Source organism: Centroberyx affinis, unplaced genomic scaffold (genome assembly GCF_046629955.1).
Source record: "Centroberyx affinis isolate AG114_WGS23_722 - 3 ecotype Tasmania unplaced genomic scaffold, CSIRO-AGI_Caff_v1 ptg003599l_1, whole genome shotgun sequence".
Classification (NCBI taxonomy): Eukaryota; Metazoa; Chordata; class Actinopteri; order Beryciformes; family Berycidae; genus Centroberyx; species Centroberyx affinis.
In genome coordinates this window covers 249765-273177 of record NW_027281519.1, presented here as the reverse complement: position 1 = coordinate 273177, position 23413 = coordinate 249765, and the positions used below count along the sequence as shown (strand labels likewise).

At 40.7% G+C, this 23413-nt stretch overlaps 1 protein-coding gene across 1 annotated transcript in view; it reads right to left on the bottom strand.

Annotated features, from left to right (window-relative positions):
• The window catches only part of lrch2 (leucine-rich repeats and calponin homology (CH) domain containing 2), a 33703-nt gene that overhangs the window by 6033 nt on the left and 4257 nt on the right, over window positions 1-23413 (bottom strand). The window contains exons 2-20 of the mRNA XM_071540281.1: window positions 15048-15192; window positions 14654-14780; window positions 14406-14511; window positions 13786-13922; window positions 13381-13511; window positions 12919-13006; window positions 12049-12142; window positions 11839-11936; window positions 11452-11519; window positions 10499-10603; window positions 10148-10216; window positions 9265-9327; window positions 8204-8252; window positions 7865-8005; window positions 6970-7020; window positions 6804-6867; window positions 3710-3822; window positions 611-748; window positions 306-383 (exon numbers count right to left, since the gene is read on the bottom strand). Of these exons, the coding sequence (XP_071396382.1) occupies window positions 306-383; window positions 611-748; window positions 3710-3822; window positions 6804-6867; window positions 6970-7020; window positions 7865-8005; window positions 8204-8252; window positions 9265-9327; window positions 10148-10216; window positions 10499-10603; window positions 11452-11519; window positions 11839-11936; window positions 12049-12142; window positions 12919-13006; window positions 13381-13511; window positions 13786-13922; window positions 14406-14511; window positions 14654-14780; window positions 15048-15192 (1865 nt within the window). The remainder of the gene's footprint in view (window positions 1-305; window positions 384-610; window positions 749-3709; window positions 3823-6803; window positions 6868-6969; window positions 7021-7864; window positions 8006-8203; window positions 8253-9264; window positions 9328-10147; window positions 10217-10498; window positions 10604-11451; window positions 11520-11838; window positions 11937-12048; window positions 12143-12918; window positions 13007-13380; window positions 13512-13785; window positions 13923-14405; window positions 14512-14653; window positions 14781-15047; window positions 15193-23413) is intronic.

Below are 23413 nucleotides of genomic sequence, written 5' to 3'. Positions count from 1 at the left end.
CAGCTAAATTAATGAGGCTGAAATCAGCCTAGTGCGTGTGTTTGTCATAATTTTCATTACAGTACAGTATTTCAGTGTTAAATTGATAATAAATAAATAATGTGCTGTTGATATTAATCGCAGATCATACAGTTTTCATAATAACAAATAATAATAACATAATAACATAATAACAAAAAACATAACGCAAAGCACATTTAATATATTTCTTTCAAAGACAGATGTTAAGCCCCCCTTGTGGTGAGAAACACAAACTGTGGCGAGTGTGCATGAGTGTGTGTGCTGAGTTTGCTTGTTTATATTACCTGTGGGACACCCAGCTTCTTACAAGCATCCAAGAAGTTCTCCACATTCCTGCGGCACTTAGCCATGCTAAGCTTTGGCTGGAAGCCAGAACATCAGTCATGTTAGCAATCACAAGCGGGAACACAAAACACAAGCTTGGGTTATGTAGGCAATGTTTACAACTATCGCTTATTAGTCTCTGCTGATGGAGAAGTGAAAAGCTCATTCCCTGTCATGAAGTGCTACTCTTCAAGAATCGATGCCTGTATACCCGTTTTTAATATGCACTTCAAAATCCCAGTTTTTGGAGGTAAAGTCTGCTTACCACAGCGGGGGAGGGGACGTGGATGCTGGCAACAGACCGAGGACAAATGTGATTGGCTAGATGGCAAAGGACAACCCCGTCCATCAGAGCGGCTCCAACATCATCTGGGAGCAACACCTTCAGTCTGGACTCAATGTTCTGAAAACACATTGACAGGGACCCAATTACATCACTGTCCTCTTACAAACAATGCATATCTATCGCAATTCCCTCAAGTGTTTTCTCATATGGTGAGCCCTGTCTCCTAGGGCGGCACAATTACTAAAAAAAACATGAAAATCGCAATTTGAAGTACTTTAATTTCCAACTCCCATGAGGCTACAATTATGTATGTTAAGTGGTTGGTGCTCAAAATGGACTCATAAACATGGTATTCTGCTGCTGAGCCCAATTTCTGGTCTATAAATTAAATTGCACATTGTAAAAAAACACATTTCATTGTATTCAATGTAAATCGTAAGCAACATCACAGTTTTTGATTAAAAATGTTTCTTGTTTGTTCAAAAATAGAAAATATTGAAAAATCTGTCCCCAGCAATATATGTAACATGTAACATGATTACTTGTCAGTTTTGTGCAACCCTAGTTTGGACGGCACCACTTTGATGCTTTGGCTCCATACACTTATTATTTTAGAAATAAAGTTTCTTTCCTAATAAGTTTTTTCTTGCACGCATTGAAGTTCCAAGGTTGGTGGTGTGAGTAAGCTAGGCTAGGCTGTGAAGGTTAGGTAGCCTTGTTGTGCCTCTCCAACATGCTATTTTGTGTCTGTGCTTGTTTTGCCTCCTTGTCTTTTATTTTCTTGCATAATGTATTGCATCTCTTTGCTCTGTGATTAACTGTTTAGTTAGATCTAGGTAGGCTCATTCTTTGTAAATTCCTCTGAGGCATGCTTGTGATGAAGGGCTTTAAATAGATTTATTTGAACTTGGCTGCAAAAGAACTGAGACTGTAAATTTTGCATCTTGACACTGAGCAAACACTGATATCTACACAACGCTCATCTTTGTACTCTGGCTACTGAACACCCAGTAGGTACAAAGCTGTTAAATGAGTGCAAGCAAGCAAAGGTCGTCTGACTCATCACATCGGATCATATATCTTACAAATGATTTTGTAAGATTTGTAAGATTTGACTTTTATATTGAAAAATAAGAGAACATACCAATTACCCAGATCAGATCAGAGAACTCTCTGATTATAAAAGGGGCTTCGGGGTGCAAGGGTGCCAGCCTGGTTAGATTAGTCTTAAAGCTGGAACAATTTAAAGCTGCAATTCGTGCTTGCAACAGGTGATTAAGGGGGCTATTTGCTTGCACAGTGTTCTTTTTGAGGGTGTGTTTGATTTGCATAAATTTCTTAGTAAATAAGATGAAAAGTGCGCTCTTAGCTCAAACAGTTGAGGCACAAAATAATAAAAACGTGCAAACTGCCCTTGCAACCCAAACTTAGTGAATCTGGGCTTTAGACTCTTCTTTGCTTGCTGTCATTTAGCCAACCCTCTGCTCCATACTGCCTGGGGGTATTTCAGAGTGAATCATGATGCACAGCTAAATTCTCATAGAGAGACATGAAAATAACATATCAAGCCTAATAATGTTGGGGCGCCCCGGTGGCTGTTGTTTAGCTGTTGGCACATAGTGATGCAGTTCACTTTTAAATAACTGACATAGTTTCAGTAAGACACAATGTTCACACAAATTGTTTTTGTATGCTTCCAATCTTACCAGTTTAAACTTTGACCAGATTGTGGTTAAGCAGGGTCATACCAAAAGAACCAAAGGAAAAGAAAGGGGAGACAGTGAACTTTTATTTAATATGCAACACTTGTAAATCTGACATGCAATTTGTAATATGTCAATAAGTCAATTATCAAATTTAAATGTGCAAATAATTACCCAAAATTGGACACTGACAGCTCTTTATCTCTTTGTTTTTATGCATTGTCTATTAACTTTTCCTTTTTAATCAGGCCTTTTTCCTTTGTGTTGCTTTTAATTATCTTTTCTGTTGGTTCATTTGATGTGTTTTTATGCACCTGTTTTTTACTCTGTAGCACTTTGAGATTTACTTGTAATGAAAAGTGCATTACAAATGAAATGTATTATTATTATTATTAGATCGTAGCTGGTTAACTGTACATGCTCCAGTATATGACTCAAAATGGGCTTGAATTAAAGCTGACTGTCTACATTTTAGCCTTAAATAACTGTCATTTCACAGGTTTTAGGAGTATGAAGCCAATGTCTCACTATAGTTCACTTATTTTGGAAGAATGTTTACAAATGTAGATTCATCACTTAGTAAAAAAGTAAAAAAGTTTGATGCTGAATTCAATGTTAAGAACAAGTTACACTCAGAGGCCTTTTGAAATACAGATAGACATTGTTTGTACAACAAAGCAAGCGGTGACTCATCCACTTGCTCTGTGGAACTCCAGACAAGAACATGCTCATACCAGTGTCTCACAATATGATACAATCCATAACACTACTAAAAAATAGGAGTGTCATTAGACCAGTGGTTCTCAACGTGGGGTCCGGGGACCACCAGGGGTCCTTGAGGGGGTTTCAGGGGGTCCCCAGCAAACTGATGAATTGTTAAACTTCAGCATTATTTCATTTATAAGAAGTGAACACAAATAGAGAATGTAGAAGAATGACTGTTTTGATCATAGTTTCACTGTTATCTCTCTACCTACAATGCAGATAGTCATGGAATTCTGGACAAAATCATATCTATTTAGTCCTAATCAGAAAAACAGTGCAGCATGTCGGGCTTGTTCACACATGCATTCAGTTCTGAAGCACTCATGTATAGCTGAGTGAGAATGAATGATTAGGATTAATTACTGCCAACCGTTCAAGTCTGTGCACTGTCTGAAAAATCATTCTGGGAAGTGCCTGTAATATAGGTGGAGAGCCTTGCCAGCCTGGAAGGATGCCAACAACCACCTGTGAGCGATCCTATTCACACCTCTTTAGTACGTGAACATCGGATCTCAGGCAGGATCTGGCATGTATCAGGATTTTGGTCAGTGGACGAGGTGCTGTTTCGTTCACAAAAACAAAGACATGAATAGGCTGTGAGGCTCCTGACCTGCCGCAAGAGTCCAATCTGTTCCATTTCCTCTCTCAAATGCTCCATCTTCCTCCTCATTGTGAAGCTGGGGTCTGTAGAGGCGTACTCCTGACGGCTTCCTCTGGTAAATGCTGAAATAATACAGAAAGCGCACAGATACTGTATAGTGAGATATGCAGAGGGAACCAAAATACGAGAAATCGCTATTATTCATGGCTATCCTCAAACAAACAGGTCAACCTCTGGCCATCTGAGGTCTACTTCTGGTCCACGCTTTTATTTTCGTCTTGGACAGTTCAAGCTCAATATTTATGAAGACAAACAACTCTCTTCCAAAACCACAAACCACAGCACTAAGGCTGAACCCTTGACATTATCAGTGCGTACAATCTGGAGCTGTATCTGGAGATTAGGTACATTTTTCTGCTTCAAAAATGATAACCTTACTATAAAACAAAGCTCCTTTGTGCAGAAAAGGCGTAGAATAAATCTCTTACCAGAATTAAACCTTGTGATAAGAGCAGTAGAGTGTATTGTGGACTGGGCACCAGTATGGTGTATGACACTGAATATCTGCGGCAGGTTGCATGATCCCTTGGCATTGTTTTCATGTGTGGCCATGAAAGTTTTTTTGCAAAACCATAACTGAGAAAAAAATTGAATAGAATGTATTGGCAAACTCCCAGCTATCCATTTACTGAAACATTAGCTATCATACAGTTAGGTAAAGAGAACGCACACACAGCGAGGTGCAGACCTGTGATTGGCTTCTCTGTTATTAGTCTTCTCTGTTTTTGCTTTGTACTTTAATCCATCACCAGTTTCGTCTTCATGGCCTTCATCCCAGTAGCAGAGGACAATACCTGGTGAACTATTTTAGGAAGTGATTACATTCTTCTGTACCACATTGATGAAGGCCATGTAGCCAAAACTGGTGATGGATTAAAGCACAAAGCAAAACCAGAGAAAAGTTGTGCTAAACAGTATCTTATCAGTAACAGACAAAGGCTCATTCATGCCACTATTCTTTGTCCTTGACTCCTAATAGAGGCGCTAACAAAAGCATTTACAGTTCCTCAGAATCCTCCCTGACTTCCACTGAAAAGAGGGCTGGGTCAAACTCCACCTCAAATATTTTGGCTTGCTGATAGACTTGTGTGATACACAAGGAGACACTGAAGAAAGGAGCCTTGTGTTGAAATGCAAGCAGTGCCACAGCTTTTAAGCAAGCTCTATCCTTATCTCCTCTGTATTGGCACTAAGCAACCACACCAAATATGGGCTTAATTAGCAAATTGTAGTACAAAAGTACAAAAGTACAAATGTTTATTTTATTTTCCTTAATATGACAACTGCATAGTAACATAGAATAATAGACTAAAACGGATAGGGTCCTATGAAATCCATTCTAATCTTTCCCAGATTCCATTTTCATTTTTTTCCATTTACAGGTTTTTCTGTTTAACTTTTCCTAGAGTTTTTTTTTTACACCTTTTTACACTCAATGCTTGAATGCAGTTTCATTGTTACAACATACTATACACTCAGGATAAGCATACAACACTTCTTAAATCATTTCCTTCATCATTTCACCTTCAATGTTTATTATTGTAAAAAGTTCATCCAGAACAGGTCACGGACAGTTTGAAAGTGAAGCGTTTCTGCTGTAGTGTTTGTATCTGTATGGCAGAGCAGAACATGCAGGTTAGAAGTGGAGCAAACGGGGAGCGCAGACATGTATCATTAATCCTCAAAAGCAGAGTGTGCATAGTCTTATGCTAAAATGCACATATTCGGTTTTTTTCTGTGTGGGTTTATGCCACCCATTCGTCTTTTGTTAGTAACACGTCATCGTTAGTGTAATGTTTTGTTATTGTGTTATTGGGAAGGGTCTGGGGAAGTGGGGTGGGGGGGAGGGGGAACATTGTTTGTTCTTGTCATTTGTACTTGCTGAACTTATAAACATTGTTTACAAAAAAATATGCTCATATTCAACTCTACATGAATTGTCTCACATACATGTATAGGTAGGTGTGTACTCACATAGACACCATTTCCACAACAACTTTAAAAAATAAATATAGCTGCAAGCGGCGATTGAGGGGTCCAAGCACAATTTGATAAGACAGACAGATAGACAAAACATTACAGAAGATAGAAAGACACACACAAAAACTGACATGCTGTGAATTTCGGACATGCAGTCTAACACCGGCTTTTGTGTTGGCCCGTGACTTCTGTCAAGTTAATCTTTTCATATGGTCATTTGTCCAAAGATTAGAAACTTAAAACATCACACTTAGTTATCACAAGCTTGAGGAGACAGCGTTATCCATGGGATTTGAACCCCCGATCTTTTGCATGGTAGACCTATTCATTAACCATTAGGCTACTAAGTCCACTGGGAGGAATTTTGTTCCTATGATCTACAGTCACCGAGTTATGGCCTTTTAAAATCTGAAATGTTGCTATAGCACCCCCTATAGGCAAAATGACACCAGTTTTTTATATTAGTTGAGACTACATACCTGCACATGTGAGGCCCCACCCACGACAGTTGACCAAACTTTGGAAGTCAATTATATGAAAACGGTGTGGAATATCAAAAAACTGCTCGATAACCTTTGTGCAGGACAGTCCAGACTGTGTCACAAATTTGGTGACGATTGGACAAAATTTGTAGGAGGAGTAACGAAAAAATAGTTTTGGACAAAATTCAAAATGGCAGAAAATCTAGTTAGGCGGAAATGGGCGGGGCCTATATGGATGGATGCAGAATGAACCAAGGAATCCAGGGAAAGTTGAATTTTGATTGTGGCCCATATGGTTCAGAAGTTATAGGCCTGAGTAGCGGCTGAGACTTTCGACGTATCTGACAAGTTTGGTCGCTGTAGCTCTTACGGTTTCTGAGATCCAGATACTTTTAGGGCAGAAGAAGAAGAAGAAGAAGCGGAATAATAATAATCCGAACAAAAACAATAGTGATCGTGTGGTATTCCAACTCAGGTTTCCATGATCCTAATTTTGGCAAAATGGAAAACACAAAGCCTTAAATTCACTATGTATTTGCCGTCTGAGTAAACATAATAGCTTTACACACAATGGGCTTTACCTGATCGTGGCTTTAGTCCAAACACTGTCAGTGTCGTGCTGAAATCTGTGTTGCGCAAGCCCTCCTGAAGACAAAGCATATATATAAATGAGACAGCTTTTGTGACAGTGACAGCTTTGATGCTATTATTTTGACATTTATCACACTGGATGCATCCCACACTCACCTCACACTCGTCATTCCCACTTGAGCTTTTCCGAGCGCTCTGGCACTTGTACTGTAAGGAGAGACAAAACAAATTCACTGTATGATTTGACTTGAAGTTTCACTTTTTTTCAAATCATGGCCTCCAATTGAATAGTCATTTGACCATAGAAGCCCATGTGAGAAGATTTCTGTTGTTACCTATCCATATTTATAGATTTTACAGTGATGAGGGTGTGACCTATGATCGCTCGTTGTGCTATCTTTATATTTCTTCAATAAAATAACTGTAACTTTATACATTATATTAACATTATAGACCTGACTCAAGGATCTCAAGAATCCTTGCGCATACTTGGATCGCATCTTCATTGAAGTTGACATTTTTTGATGGCAATATGGGGAAAAAATATGACAATGAAAGAGCCACATTAATAAAGGGGTTGTGTATTTTAATGTGTCAGGTTTATAAAAACCTAGATAGCTCTCCTTGCGGTCAGTACATTTCAGATTTCCATGAGAACACAAGCCACCTCCCCTGCTGACTCTATCATATATGACTGAGAGTGAGGAATAGTCTGAAAACAAGTCAGCATGCAGGATGAGGGGACTAGGCTAAAACCTCAGTGTCATGCTCTCTCCACCAGAGCGTTTTCAGCGACTGATCTGTTGATATTTCCACATAACTTCAGTCTTAAACTCACATTCCAACTGATGTGGTAAAGGGTCAGAAGGAAACACTGCCAGCTGAAATGTGCAAGAGGTGTGTCTGTCTCATGTTATACTGTATTAATTCCAAAGAATATATTATAATAGGAAAGAAGTTGCCTGAGAATATATCCTCAGGCAACTTTTTGCTTAAACAACATGAAGCAACACGACCTGTATGGGCCGCACGGAGACATGCACTGTCACACCTTCAGATAGTCTTTTCTCAGGTACTTGTTCCTCCTGCGGTCCTCATTCTGGTTGAGGACAGGTGGGACCTCAGGCCACTTTGGCTCCGAATCCGACTGCTCCGTCTTCAGGCTGCCATCGAAGGAGCAGGAAGAGGAAGGCTGGGGGAGCACATAGTTTAAAGTTCAGTCACTGACATAGAGAGAACAGCACAGGAAGACTGGAAACATAGCCATGAACAAAGTGACTAACAGAGAAATGGAAGAAATGACTGTAATGAAGCACAGATAGACTTCTCACATGTGGAGCGCTATGTGACTGCTTTGAAGTGAAAGAGCAAAACATTTTAATCCAAGTACCTGTCCGCTCAACACTGACGCTCCGCTGCTGCCTTCATCCAGTGAAGCGCTAGGATAGAGACAGGGAAAACATGAGATGCCTGTATTTGCCTTGATACATTACGTAATCTAGAGATAACATTAAGGACACAACATCATCACGGCTAGTCAGAATTAGAGATTCAACTAGTGCTGAAACGATTAGTCGATTTTGATAATCGATTAAGCATTTTAGTCATTTATCAAGTAAAAATATTGAACATTTGCTGGTTACAGCTTCACATGTGCTTGCTTTTTTTGGCTGCTGGTCAGACTAAGCAATTTCAAGACATTACTTTGGGTTCTGGTAGCTGGTGATGGGCATTTGTCATTATTTTTCTACATTTTATAGACTAAATGATTAATCGATTAATTGAAAAAGTAATCGATAGATGAATTGATAACAAAAATAATCATTAGTTGCAGCTCTAGATTCAACAGTGAGAATTGTCCAGTGATGAACATGGTCATGTTTTTAAAGTGACTAAAACACACTACTGCGGTACTACTAGTTTTGTGCTGCACGCCCAATTTCTGACTTCTGACTAAAATTATTTGTATGTAATGTATACCATTATATCATATGTTGCTGCTGATATGTGAACACTTTTTTCCTTTTGGTGTTTTTCATGTTTTTACTTGTAGGCTTGCATGAAAGCTTGAATTCCACTTCAATTGAAAGCTTGCATTCCTGGGTAAATTCCATGACCCTTGAGCCCATGAAACCAATTTGAAATTGAAAACATATTTTTTTTTATGATTGATGCTTAGGCATTAATCAAGGATTGGAGGGGAGAGGGGTGGTTTTGAGATTTTCATCAAACAGCAGTGATATAACAATATCACAGTTCCGCCTCCCAACATTTTCCCTTTGAAAGATAGTCAAGAACAAAGCAGATACATCACTAGCCAGTCAACAATATCATATTCCCTCTACAGGGGCTGAGCTGCAGCTGTGTACCTCTGTTCAGTGAAAGTTTGGGGTAGTTGAAATGCAAGGTAAATAAAAAGCAGTGGCTGTATAGCGAGGTAGTGGTACAGACCTACGAGTGGCCTGGGCCGGAGGCCGCTGTTTGCTGCTGGAGCTGCCAGAATGACTCAGGAACCTACAGACAGAAAACAGGCTCAGCTTGGCTGTAACAACAAAGACATATTTTACACGCAGGCAAAAAATCGCATATTTTCCCTATGTTTCAACAACAGGATATTATCCTGCTATTAGAAATGCAAACTGTTGGTCACCTTCTGATCAGACTGCGTTATAATGTGCATGCTGTGACACATCCACACTCTGCATGGGATTTCTAGGTAAGAGCCTTTGTTTATGAAGAATGTTAGTCAGGAGTAAACAACAGATCTTAGAAGAGACAAACTTTTCATTCTGCAATTTAGACATTAGTTGTCTTCATGTTCACAATGGAGTACTGCTCTTCACAACACTGATTGTCCTCAGCTGCCCAGAGCACATCATAGGGGACAATTACACACCTGCTCACATGGAAGATCATAACAAACCAATAAATAAATAAACCTGTCCATGGAAACAGTGAGATCATTCTAACTATGAGCTGGGAAAGATTTCCCAAATGCATGCTCAAGCATGCAAACACTTGCTGATTACTCATTGGTCAAGATGGGCAAAGAATCTTACTGGGAATGTGGTTTTCTGTACAAGCAAATACATGCTGAGGCACATACAGAGTGGTTCATCATCAGGAAAGATTCATGAACTGGAAATGAGAAAAAAAATCTCTCAAGGTCTATGGTATACAGTATATTCCACAAACACACCAATGGCTTGCTGTTTCAGAATGCCGTTGGTGTGTCTGATGACTAGTGGCTATCTACCCTCTCACTGCATCTTATATACTGTAACACACACACAAACTGTCTGTGAATGATGAAAAAGAAAGTCTCTCCCTCTACCTGTGTGCTCGGCCAGTCACCCTCCGCCGGTGAATAAGACTCTCTGCTCTACATATTAAGGACCGTCGTCTAGAAGCCACACATCACGTGTGCAGCAGCCAAGTCCGGGGAGAAGCCAGGGAACAAGGGATGGACAGGGAAGGACAGGAGTGAGCAGAGACAAAGGGAAGTCAAGCCGACAAGAAATCAATTTGTTAGTGCAGAGCAAAGGTTAGAGAGCTATGGTGATGATGATGGAGCGATATTAGGGGATGTAAGGGGAGGAGTCTGCCTGTAGATTGAGAAGCAAAGAGTACAACCGCCAACACAGGGGGATAAAAAACGCCAGAGAAGAGAGGGGGAACCACACACCTATTCTGCTGCTCCTGCTGCAGAAGCTGAACAGCAATCTTCCTCAGGTCCAGGACCTCCTTCAGCTCATCATCCTCTTCCTCAACTAGCTGCTCCTTATCAGAGCTGGAGGTTCAGAAACAGAGGTATTTACATTAGAAACTACAGACAGTTCACCATTTCATTGTCAAGGTTGTAACATGAGTTTAATCATTGACTGATGCTAACCATGTGCAATGAATGGAGGGTGCGCCTTATAGTGCTGGTCAAAAAATAAAGCCTCTTATAAATTATAAATGAATCTCATTACATGCCCTTATAATATTGATTTGTAGGCAAGGCTATTTAAATCAAGACAGCGCCCAATTCACTAACACTTTGCAACACCAAATCCCCCAAATTATTGCAGATCATTTGAGGTGGCATAAAGACTTTGTGCAACGAGAATGGCTATTGAGAATTGCTGCTATCATTGCTGCAAGACTGATTTTCTTGTGTGTGTGGGGGGTCTGGCACCTGGTAGTTCCTAGACCAGATCAGATCAGAGAGCGCTCCAGTTATAAAGGGCACTTTATAATAAGCTTTAAGCGTGCCAGCCTTGGTGGATCAGTATTAAAACTGAAGCGCACAATTTGCGCTTGCAGCTGGTGATGAATGGGGCTATTTGCTTGCACTGTGCTCTTTTCGAGGGTTTGTTTGCACCACAATTTGATTTGTATACATTTCTTAGTGACTAATAATAACTCTATGCCTTTAGCTCAAGCAACAGTGGTGCAAAAGATTTGCAGACTACCATTGCAACAGTATTAGAAAAGTTGTCTACCTGATATTTCACTATAATCTCAAAATGCAACAGTTTGTATTAATAATGATTTAAGCCTTAGTAACATAGACACAGTTAAATGACTCATAACAACAAAGCCATGATGATGCATAAACTCACTTGATGGATAAACTCAGAACAATATACTCACCCCGACTCCTCTTTCCAGCTGTCTTTATCTTTGCTTTGGTGTGACATATTAAGAACCTTCTCCAGTTCCTGAAACACAGAGAAAATAATATTATTCTCTACCCATAAAACGTGCTTATTCCATTGTCAAACTTTCCCAAGTCAAGGATCAACAAATAGATCTTTTCCTCCCGAAGACCTCCCAAGAAATTCCTTTTAATTGACCTAATTTCAGAGTGGGCTGGTGAAAAATTCGCCCTCCAAATGGAGATGGCATTCTCCATCTCCATTCATTCTTGGAGAAAACGTAGTATGATGCATCAATACATATTTATACAGTATATTATATATTTATATTATATATATATTTATATTTATATTATATATAACATGTATAGAAGGTTCATACCTTTATACAGGACACATGGCTGCTCTGCTGCCCGTCACCCTCTGACAGAGCAGGATCCTCGTCTGGGTTGGGCTCTATAAAGTCATAGAGATCCTGATCTGACGGGGGGAAGAAGCATCCGCGTTTGTCACATTTCATACACTTCATACAGTAGACCCCTGTCTTTGTTATTGCTTTCAGCGTGAATATGTTATACTTATTTTAGGTAACCTTTGCAAGAATCCATCTTGGAGAGGAGTGAGAGGGCGTCTGCACGGACTTCTGAAACCTGAGAGTGCAGGCTGATGGTGTCGTCGTCTGAAGGCTGATGGAGGAAGAATGAGGAGTGAACTCTACTGATTGGGGCGATTTCAATGCATTTTCCACTGCTGACCAACCTCCTTGTAATGTAGAAATCAGCTAATATTTCCGCATATCATCTGATTGTGATGATACTGATTGAAAACTATGGATAATTAAGCAAAATTGTTATTTTATATTGATCTTGTCGAAACGAATAAGATTGTGCAGCAACTGGAGTCAGTGGGTGTGGTGCTTTTGTTTATAATATATATCATTTATATAATATGTTGAAGAGTGGACTGACTTAAGCAAAAACTAATACTAGCTGGCTAGCAACAGCAGTTTGTATCAAAAAAAACATTTCCAAATCCCACAATGTGTACTGTGATAATCCTTTATCCCCACTGCCATTGCGCAGCTCAACAGCATCTAAGAAGGAACCAACGGACTTGCTGAGCTGAGCTAGCATACAGCACTTTATATCTTGCATACAGCACTTAGTATTTAATTTTTAACTGCCACTGGTCAACTTTTTAACTGCATGACATTTTACTACATGTACTGTGTTGTCTTTTTATGTGCACTTATGTTCTTATAGGTACTGTATTGTATCTCTAAGTGAGCTATGCACCAGCGAAAGACAAATTTCCATTATTGCCTGCACTTCTTGAATCTTGAATTCTTCAATCTTGAATTGTGGTGAAGTATAAAATGCATTGTATACTCTTATCATTGGTGATGCCAAGCTACACTATTGCTTTATGCTTGATCTGATGACTTGTGTGTTTGAACTCTGACCTCAGTCGTTGACAGCCTCTTGTCACCATTGTCACTACCAATTCCAGAGTCAGGCCCATGGTTCTTACTGGGATAAAAATCCTCCATGCTGGAAAGATGCAAAAGAAACAGCTGCTCATCAGGGTGTTTTTCTAACGGTGACTGATTAAATCAAGTTTACATGTGCAGAAATAGTACATGAATAAATGTAGGCAGTATGTAATGGAAAACTATGAACATCAAGTTTACATGTGCAGAGAAAATACATAAATGTACTGTATGCTGTATATAATAAAAAGGTCTGAACAGAGTCTGAGCTGAAGTGATACGTGAGCAAGCGCATGCAGTATATAAAAATATGAAAACAAATATATTAACATCAGATTTGCAGGTGCAGAAGTAATGCATTAATACATGTATATCAAATTATGAAAGTGTTGTGTTGTGTCATGATGAAATATTCCATGTAAAGTGTGTTACTACCTGTCTGTGAGCGGCTGTGGAAGGCAACGTTTGCCAAGGGAGGGAAGGTCCAGGGAGTCCGGCTTCTTATCCATCCTACATGCCTGGATATTCAGGTACTTGAATATGTGCACTTTACCCTTGAGGCAAATCTGAAATACACAAATTCATACGAGGAGTTATCTAGAGTTTGAGTTCTCATAATCAATGACCAAAAACTGGGATAAATTTGTCCACTAGATGGCGCAACTGTTCCAAGTTCATTAGGATGTGAGGGAACTGACAACTTGTCACCTCAACTCAAGAACATATGGAAAATCCAGGCAAACCATTTGTACTGCCTCTTTGGCTCCACACACATACATACACACCATACACACTCATGCACACTCTTGTGAACGTAAAAACGGATGCCTGTACACACACCTGTGCGGGTGGAGACTGCATAGGGTTGTTGTCTAGGATGATGTGCTGCAGTTGCCTGAGTTTCCTGTAGGCTGGAGGGATCTCTGTGATCTTATTGCAGGAAAAGTCAAGTCGGATGAGAGGCAGGTCAGCCAGCTCTGAATGGGTGGAAGAAGGGGTGAGAGAACGTGTAAGAAATACATTAAGAGATTAAGCTTTTCAAAAGTAGCTTAGTGGTGAGTGGTGAGGCTTGGGGCAAATGATGTAACACTATGTTGACCTGATGTGTGGGTCAGACTGACAGAACCCCGCCTGACCTGACTTGAAGCATTTTACCTAAACTCAGCCTGATTGGTAATCTATACGTCAGGGCTACCATAAAATGAATTCACAAATCTGGGTCAAACCCGAACCAAAATACTGCCAGTCCACCTTGGACTTGCTTCGGGGTTGACCGACACATTGCTAGTGCGACAATCTAAGCTGAACCGCACAAAGAAGACGCTGCAGAGGCATTAATCTTGCTTGGCAGAGGAAATGTAGGCTTAATAAAAAGACAAGCACAATAAATTATGTGCCATCCCTAAAGGTCACACAGAGAGAATAGAGAGAGGAGAGAGAGTTGAGAGCGGTGGACGGACCCTCAGGCAGCATGTGAAGACAGTTCTTCCTGATGTTGAGTTCCCGTAAGGCGTGAAGCCTCCCCACCTGAGCGGGCAGCACCTGGATCTCATTACAGCTGATGTCCTGCAGGGGGACGCAGAATAGAGTGATTTAGAATAAACGTATAAGAGATGGTATTACACAAGCAAAATAATATGTATAAGTTCATATGTATCTGCAATGTAGAAAGCACACGCACACACACAAATGCATACACACTGCTCACCAGTTCCATCAACTCTTTGGCCTTGCCGATCTCCTCTGGGATGGACACCAGCTTGTTGTTGCTCACAACCAGAACTTTGAGAGGGAGGTTGAACAGGTATTTTGGCAAAACTGATAGGAGATTTCGGCTATGGACAAAGACAAAATGTTGACATACAGTCAAAACAGTATGTAGATGACTTATGTTCTTTCTGTGTCTGACAGTCAGTATGTGACTAGTTTCAGCAAAAGAGGAAATGCCCCTCTTTCATGTGAGCGTCCCGGTCCTGTCAGCTTACTGAAAGGGAAACAAGCACTTCTTCAAAGATAGAAAACTAAACACTGTCACTTTTGACAAAATTAATGCAATGAGGCACACAGACCAAAGTAACAGCGTAGTGTAAGCTGTGACAGACCTGATATCAAGATAGGTCAGCATCTGCAGATTGATAATGGCTTCTGGGATGCATTTGATGCAGTTGTGGTAGAGGCTGAGCGACTCCAGGGGGGCGAACAGACACACTTCCGGGGGGATTTCTGTGAGACGGTTCTTGGACAGATCTGCAAGGAGAAAGAAGAACAGCAGATATAAATATGCGTACACTCTGAACATACAGATGACATGCAAAGTATATTCTTTACAAGATCTGTGCACCATCCAGTATGTTTGGTTTAGGCATGAGAGGCCAAACAAAAGCTCCATAGACTTTCAGACTTTGATTCGATCAATCAATATGCCTGAATGACTGAGTGATGGGAAGCATGCCTTTTCCTCCAACACTGGTTTAAAATTACACTGGAGTCTTGGGCCTAAGGTTCAAGTGCTACTGGCACTGTAATATCTCAGTACTTCGAGTATCGATTTCACTGGGAGTGGCACGGTAATAGCTCCAGATTTGTATGGATGGGGGAAAGTGTCGGACCTGGAACTCACTTTTGCACGTCTTTAGGTTTTTTGCTGAAGCAACAGAAGGTATAATACCAAAAACAGGAGGTTCAGAGGTACGAATTATAGGAGCTACCAAAGAGTGGTATGTTTTGTTTTCTATGCCCCTGGACAGTTATGTTTGTATTAGGATGGGAATTACTTACAAGGGACATCTAGCTCTTTAATCTCATTGATCGTTTGATCGATTTTTTAATGCTCTCTACTAAAGCCTGAGTTACATTACACAAGGATGTTGCCATGTTATTAGCCCCTGTCAGTCATTTTCTTGTCAAAACTGCTCCATGATGCAGTGTGCTGACACTGTTAGTATAAACCTGACTATACTCGCTGCAAAATCACAGCGCTGCATTAATCAGCTAAGAGTATGTGCCTCCATTCCACAACATGAGAATATACGAATATAACTGTAATCCCTGTCCTGGTCAATGAGTCTGAGCCCAGCCTCCCATCTGCATAAAACCTTAGCTTCTTCTGATAAAATATTCAGAGAGAGAGAGAGAGAGAGGGAGGGAGGGAGGGAGGGAGAGAGAGAGAGAGAGAGAGAGAGAGGTATCTGTATGTATCCTCTTCCAAATGACTATTTTTAATGCCGGGATTAGGACAAAGTGAACAAATTACTGCCCCTAATAGAAGGAGTTTCTTAATTTTGATTTTGCATAAGCAAATCAAATATAACAACATGTATAAACATAAAATATAACAACAAATTCTAGGTATTTGTAAATGCTAAATATACTGGTAATGTTATGTCACCCTAATTGTTTCTCTACAAACAAAAGTCTCTGCAACTTAATGTAGGATGAACATAATACTGTGGGCTGGGGGGTTAGTAAAGAGTGTTGATGTTATTAGATTAGCTAACACAACAGCATCACAGGTCTACTAAATTCATGTGACCAGGAACACAATAGGCACCGATGGACTGCAATACTGTATCACTCATGAACTCACTGCCCCCCCCCTACAGTCAGGCAGGCAGGCAGGAATGATGCATGCTCCAGGTGAGGCTACCTGGGAGACCAAAGTGCCAACCCCTCAGGTGCTGTAGGTACACACTATAAATACAGATTTGTGCACACACACATAATAATAATGATAATATGAAACTCTATGAAAATCTGAAATTCTCTTTTTCACTTGCCCGACTCCAGGATGGTCAAGTGAATTAAAACTGGAAAGTGAGTTTACTCAGATTTTTACTCAAAGCCCAAAAACTCAGCACCTGGCCAAGTAGCCTATTCATTGAGTCAATGGTATTGATCAACAGCCCTATCAAACCCCCACGGATATATTATGGTAATTTTGTGCAATGGGGCAGTAAGCATATTTAATGTCGCTTTAAGTGGATAGTAGTGCTTAAAGATGAAAGTCTCAGCTACTGCCCAAAAAGGGGATACTGGCCCCCGCCCCCCAACTCTCAGTCACTCCTTCACCCAACAAACAGCAGCCCTCCTGGGAGCGTCTTCCTCTGCAGTAGGGTCACTCTCAGTGGAAGATGGGTAGTGGGGGGCGGGGGGGGGGGCATGGTTTGCCACACTACATCATTCCCCCTCAGATCCCGCCCCTAACTGACTGCGTGTATCACTTACACCTCCCATGAGACAGAGCTGCAAATGTAGATACAACAGGGCCGCCTGAGTGGCTGCGGTGAGCAGGAACACCAAACATGATGACATCATTCTCAGAGCAATAACTAAATATTGCCACCTAACTGTCATTGCCTGGTGTTGTTTGAACAGTCTTGGGGCTGGGCGATAATTCAATATTGTTGTTTATCGTCTTTTAGTGGAATCATATCGTGATGATATGGTGATTTTGGGATATCATGACGCACAATTCTGCTGTCTAAACTGATGATAACATTATTTAAAAACTCTGACAAAATGAGGTATGGTAGGAAAATTTACTTAAACACTTCAGTTTTGTTTGACATTACACCTAACATTACTGATCAGGGATGAACATTAATTTGATTATTTAACATGTGATTTTGCATATGTGAGCCATGTATATCGATATCGAAAAAAATCCCTTTGATTATCATGATATTGATTTCAACCATATCACCCAGCCCTACTTTACACTATACCACTTAAGCTTCATGTCCATCCTCCACAATGCTCAGAAATGATTTAATGCATTTCCATCCTCATTCTTAGTACAACTATGTCATGCTGTACTGTTTCCTCTGTGCTGCTGGACTGTCACCTCTGGCTGCAACCTGCTGAATGTCATACGGCCTGAATACAAATACTCCACTAGTGTTGAGTGTACATATGTGTGTTAATCTACTGCTTACTGTATTTCATGTCTGTATGTAGCTTTGACCACAAAGTTAGATGTAGATAATCCCTGCACTAATGTCACAAATTTCTGTATATTCATTGTACCTGGCTGATAAAGTGATTCTGATTCAGCCATACAAACAAGACTGTTAACGACTCCTGCTGGCCAGGAAACAGGTTAATTCATATTGCAACAGCCATTTGTAATGTTTCAGCTTTTGTGTTGAGAAAAAAAGACCGTTTTACCACATTGGCTAGTTTCCATATATTCCCATAGCAACTACTACAGCACCACCGAGCCTAACTACCGAGTAGGAGAGGCAGTTGGTGATTTCTCATGCACATAGACTTGGTTTGGTCACTTCATTACAACACAATTATTATTATCATGATTATCATGATTATTATTACGCTTTTCTGTATTACAATAAACATAATTATCATAGATAGACATACACAAAAAGTCAGTTAAGTCACACTAGTCCCTCATGGTTGCTGAATCACTTAGCCCAATACAGATTCATACACACTCATGCACATGCAGACAGACACAAACATACACTATCTTTTTCTTTCTCTTTCTCTCTATCTGTCTGTCTCTATCTGTCTGTCTCTATCTGTCTGTCTCTCTCTCTCTCTCTCTCTCTCTCTCTCTCTCTCTCTCTCTCTGTCTTCTAAGAAATAACCCCCTGACACAGACAGTATATATAGAGATCTATTTATTTAAACAAGAAACATGAGGATACATGGGAACCCATGGGAACAATGAATGTAAAGGCAACCAAGCACTGCACAGAATTCACCTTCAGACACATATTGACTCAACAGCTGCAAATTGGCACGTGTGTGTGTGTGTGTGTGTGTGTGTGTGTGTGTGTGTGTGTGTGTGTGCGTGTGTGCGAGTGAGCGCATGATCCTGACTTCTGGATTATCTCTGGGTGACACGATAATTAGAGACCTATGTGAGGAGCTGCACAGCCCCTGATAAACACACAGAGCTTTCAATTATTCTGCCCCACCTAACTGAAACTGAAACACTGCTATACCCCAATACCATCATTACACGCAATTACATATAGCTAACAGCCTTTATTAAATAATTAAGCTATATGCGCATGGGTTTAATGGAAGTAAACACACAGTGACCCACTGGTAAGAGGTTTCTGTTTACTGTGTGGGTCAATTAGCTTAAATTCAACTACTGATTCAACATCTTGCATCAGTAGTTTCTATTCAGAGTATTTGTTTTAGGTATCTTTACAACTGTCAACAGAAAAATGCTATCTTTTACATACACACACACACACACGCACACACACACACACACACACACACAGGAGCCATCCTTTGGTGCTACTTCTCTGTGTTGAGATATGCTGCATGAAGCATGACTACTCTGAGACACAAGGAAGCGTCTTCTTCCTCATCTTAAAAATAGACTATATATCATACACACACATATAGTACACCGTCATCTCCATTCAGCGAGGTTACAACATGGGGGTGTTGAGGTGAGCAAAACTGTGCGTGCTGTGTGTGTGTGTGTGTGTGTGTGTGTGTGTAAATAGCCTTTCATCTCTGACAAGCCTTCAATGACCAACAACAGAGCAGACAGACCCTGCTCTGTGGCTCGGATCTAAGCAAGACAGCAGCCAGTAAGCAGAAGTGAGAGCCAGACTACGAGGCAGAAACACCGTCAGCGACACAAAGACAGGCGAGGGAAAAGGTTCAGAGAGGTTCAGGGAAACAGAAACGACCGCATGGGGAAAGACCAAAGCTGGGGGTCACAGGCTATACCCGTTTCCCATTAGGAGTAAATTCACACTCTCCCTAAGGCTTGGACCTTGATGTTGTTGTAACCCAGCTGTATATAGAGGAACCCCCCCTCCACACACACACACACACACACACACCACTGGGGATTCATCCGTAGCAGAGGAATCATCTGGGTCGATGGGAGATGGGGGTGGGTGGAGGCGGTCTTTGTGAGCCTGTCCATCTCCATCTCCTTCCATGTCCCTGGCTGAGCACCATCTGCGGCCCACAGTGGGCCTTTTGTCCGCCTGCCGGTTGCCCAGAGCTGCAGCAGGACGGGGCCCACCAGGCAGGCTAGTCCCTCACTAAACCTTCACAATGATGCAGCCTCATCGCCAAGTCCAACAGCTCTCTAGTCAGCAAGCCATTAATTTGTGCTGGTGGTGTAGATGAAGTTCAGTGAGGCTAAAACCGTTACTGAGCTTTACCATCATGTTTTATGTGCATGGTGTCTTCCTATGGCACAGCAAAACTGAGTGTTGGACCAAAGCAGCAGACCAAGATCAAATCTGAGGCTGATCCTGATGATCTCTGTTGCTGGGGTGGGACTGGGAGCAGGAACCATTAGCTTAAGGACCAGTAACAACTCTATTTTGTTAGGAACCTTTGAGGCTAGATAATATAGTCATATTCAATATAGTCATTTATCACTGTATTCCTAGATTTGAGGACTTGGTTATTTAGACCTTCGGTGAAATGACGACAGCGTATTACAAAAAGATCTGAGGTGGAGCGAGCCACTTACTCCAAAGGAAACATCACCTAACTGAAGTGGTCTAAATTAGTCAACTTGCCCTAAATACAAACATATTACTCATTGCCTACAAGAGACAACAATTAAAAGTGCAGCAACGGCAAAGAAACCCAAACACCGAAACAATAATAGCCTAATCTAATAATAAATGTCTTTTTTTCCCGAAGTACTTCAGCAACTTAGTTATAATGTGCTTTATGATAATAGGAAGGAATGAAAACATGATTGTTTGGGGATCTGGCCCGGGTCTGGTGAGTCTGGTCAGTTCCATCACTGAATGATGCATACGACAAAATTCCTATAGCAGTTGCCCCTTTATTTTGAATGCCATCTTCCTTGGAGCTCCTACTCATTGTTTTCCCCTTATTCTCCCACACTTAATATTGTTTATTGATTAAAGTCAAGTGAGTTGACACTGTAAGCATCAGCTGGCCTACGAAATAAAAGGTGGGAGATGCCACTTCTTATTTCTGATCTAACTTAACCATGCTTTGAAATATGACAAAAATTAAAAATGTAGCATAACCACCTTGATATTATAAGTTAGTTTTCATTGGGTTTGCTGGCTATTTATATAGACTATTACTTCCTGAATGTGAGCTACCTCTGAGTCTGGGTCAAATACAAATACAGGTTACAGAATTGGTTTGTTTATAGGCCACTCTCTAGATAGCCAGAGAAAAATATCAGTATCAAAAATCAATCCATTATACAACTAGGTAGTATCACTGTGTGGTTTAACAGTAGGCCATACAGCTGGCTGCTGGGTTATCACCTCTTTTTTCACAACTCAGTGTTAGATGGTCCATCCAACACAAAGGCCCCATCCCCAGCTAGCACACCCAAAACAAAAAACACTTCCTCCTTCCTAGGTATAAGTAATGAAATGAAAAATAATCATGTATCCTGTATGTGTCTTTTTAAAGAACTTAAAATGAAGTTACAAGCTGGCCTGGCTTACTCAGAAGGTGCTTCCAAAGTCTGGGGCTTCTGGTGAACAAGGCTCTTTCACATTGTGTTTTCCGCCCCGACTTTAAAATGCCCTTTGAGGTTTCTGCGCCCTACGAGAGGAACTGAATCTGGCTATTCTCTGATCACTTTTAGGTGACGCCTTAAAAGTGATCGGTGCAATGTTAAAATTGTTTCCAAATGCACAGGCTGCCAGTGCAGGGAGGCTAAAATGGATTCTAAAATGGATCAGCATTTGCTCAGGAAGCTCACTCAGCTGTTAAATAGAAAGCAGCCGATTGAAGGTAAATCATTGGGGTTATAAAGTGGGCGCCTCCCATTACAGATCACTCATCACTCTTAATGCAGCCTAAACCCTACCTCTTCATCATCTGCAATACACAGCAGCACGTAACATCGCGTGCATCACAAGGAAACATTTGTTTTTTTCAGCATCAAATATTAAGTAGCAGGAAAGATATATGCAATTGGAAATTCACCTTTATTATTTTTTATAGGTAATTTAGTCTTACTGTAATATCCCAGTATCTCATAATAGGGTCATAAAAGAGATAAGGCTTTGTGTTCTTGCTGACAGGTATGCATATGTCTTGTCTAGACATGCAGAGGCACAGGAACATGGAGCTCTGAGGGGGGAAACGCCAGACGGGAATTTGGCTTTGCAGACTATGTTTCTCACTGTGTACATTCACGTAGCTATGAACACACTAGCAGTGGTGACGGCCTTATGGGTAAAGAACACCAGCCACAGATTCTATCATACAATGTGATATTGCTGTTTCTCTCTGATGTGTTGTTTCTCAATTTAAACCATGAAATGTTGCAAATGTGTCTCTTAAATGGACACATAAAAATCCCATTTGTTGCAGTTATTTTGTGTCGTCCTACAGCAGAGTCTGCCATTCTTCACTGAACAGGCAGAGCCAGAGAGCAGCCATGACGCAAGCAAAGACAGACAGGTCGGTCTGCAACATGTGACTTGCAGTGACATTTGTTTACATTCAGTGGTTACCAAATCCAAGAATGCCAAGTTGATACTTGTGGAGAAAGTTCTCAAGTTGTCTTGGAGAGAATGAACTTCTCAAGAACGCGGGTGCAGAGAAGCATCCTTACAGTTTGAGATGGGCTGTGTGTTTGTCGTGCACGTGATCAATCAAGACACAGAGCTGTTCACTTTCCCGTCTGTTTCAATCGGCTCTGTAAAAGCATCTGTAGATGTTTGGACGTGATGCATCTTGAGGCTTCCCATTCATTCTCATCGGTAAAGTCACCATTAGATGCATCCTCGGTTGGCAAATAAACTTCCAGGATCTTTATCTGTCCTCCGTTCCCACATTCTTTTAATTTGGAATCACACTTTGGCAATTAGATATTACATCGAGTGTGTCATGGAGGACACAAGAACGCACAAGAATGCAATTTGATAGATCTTGCTTAGTCTTCAAATTCTTGGCAGAGTCACAAAACAAGAAGGAATACAAACTGAAACCACAACCTCCTACACAATTCATACTATAAACAGCAAATAGGGGCATCTTGTTCACTCGAAAAAACGGCAATGTGGGTTTGAATCTAGTAAACAACCTTTATTTGTTTATTAGGATTCCCATGAGCTACCACACATACAGCAGCTGCTCCTCCTGGGGTCTACACTTTAACACAAATAATTGACATACAATCCGCACAGCTATAGGACTCAGTCATACAAGATACACACCACATAGGCAGGGACACCTCGAGCACATATGAAGTTATGCCAACACAGCAACACATGCAATATGACTAACATTAGTAACATCAGTTTCCATGTTAATACTGAGAATATTCTCATTATTGTTGTATATAGGGGTATTCGCCATTGGGACATGAAGACCCTAATAAGACCATAACCGGGAAATAAACTATTATCTTTGTTCATTTTTCAGTGTCTCTATTTTCTTTATCTTCTACCTACCTTCATATGGTTTTTAATGTTTGTATGTCTTATGTTTGGTTTTATGGTTTTCATTG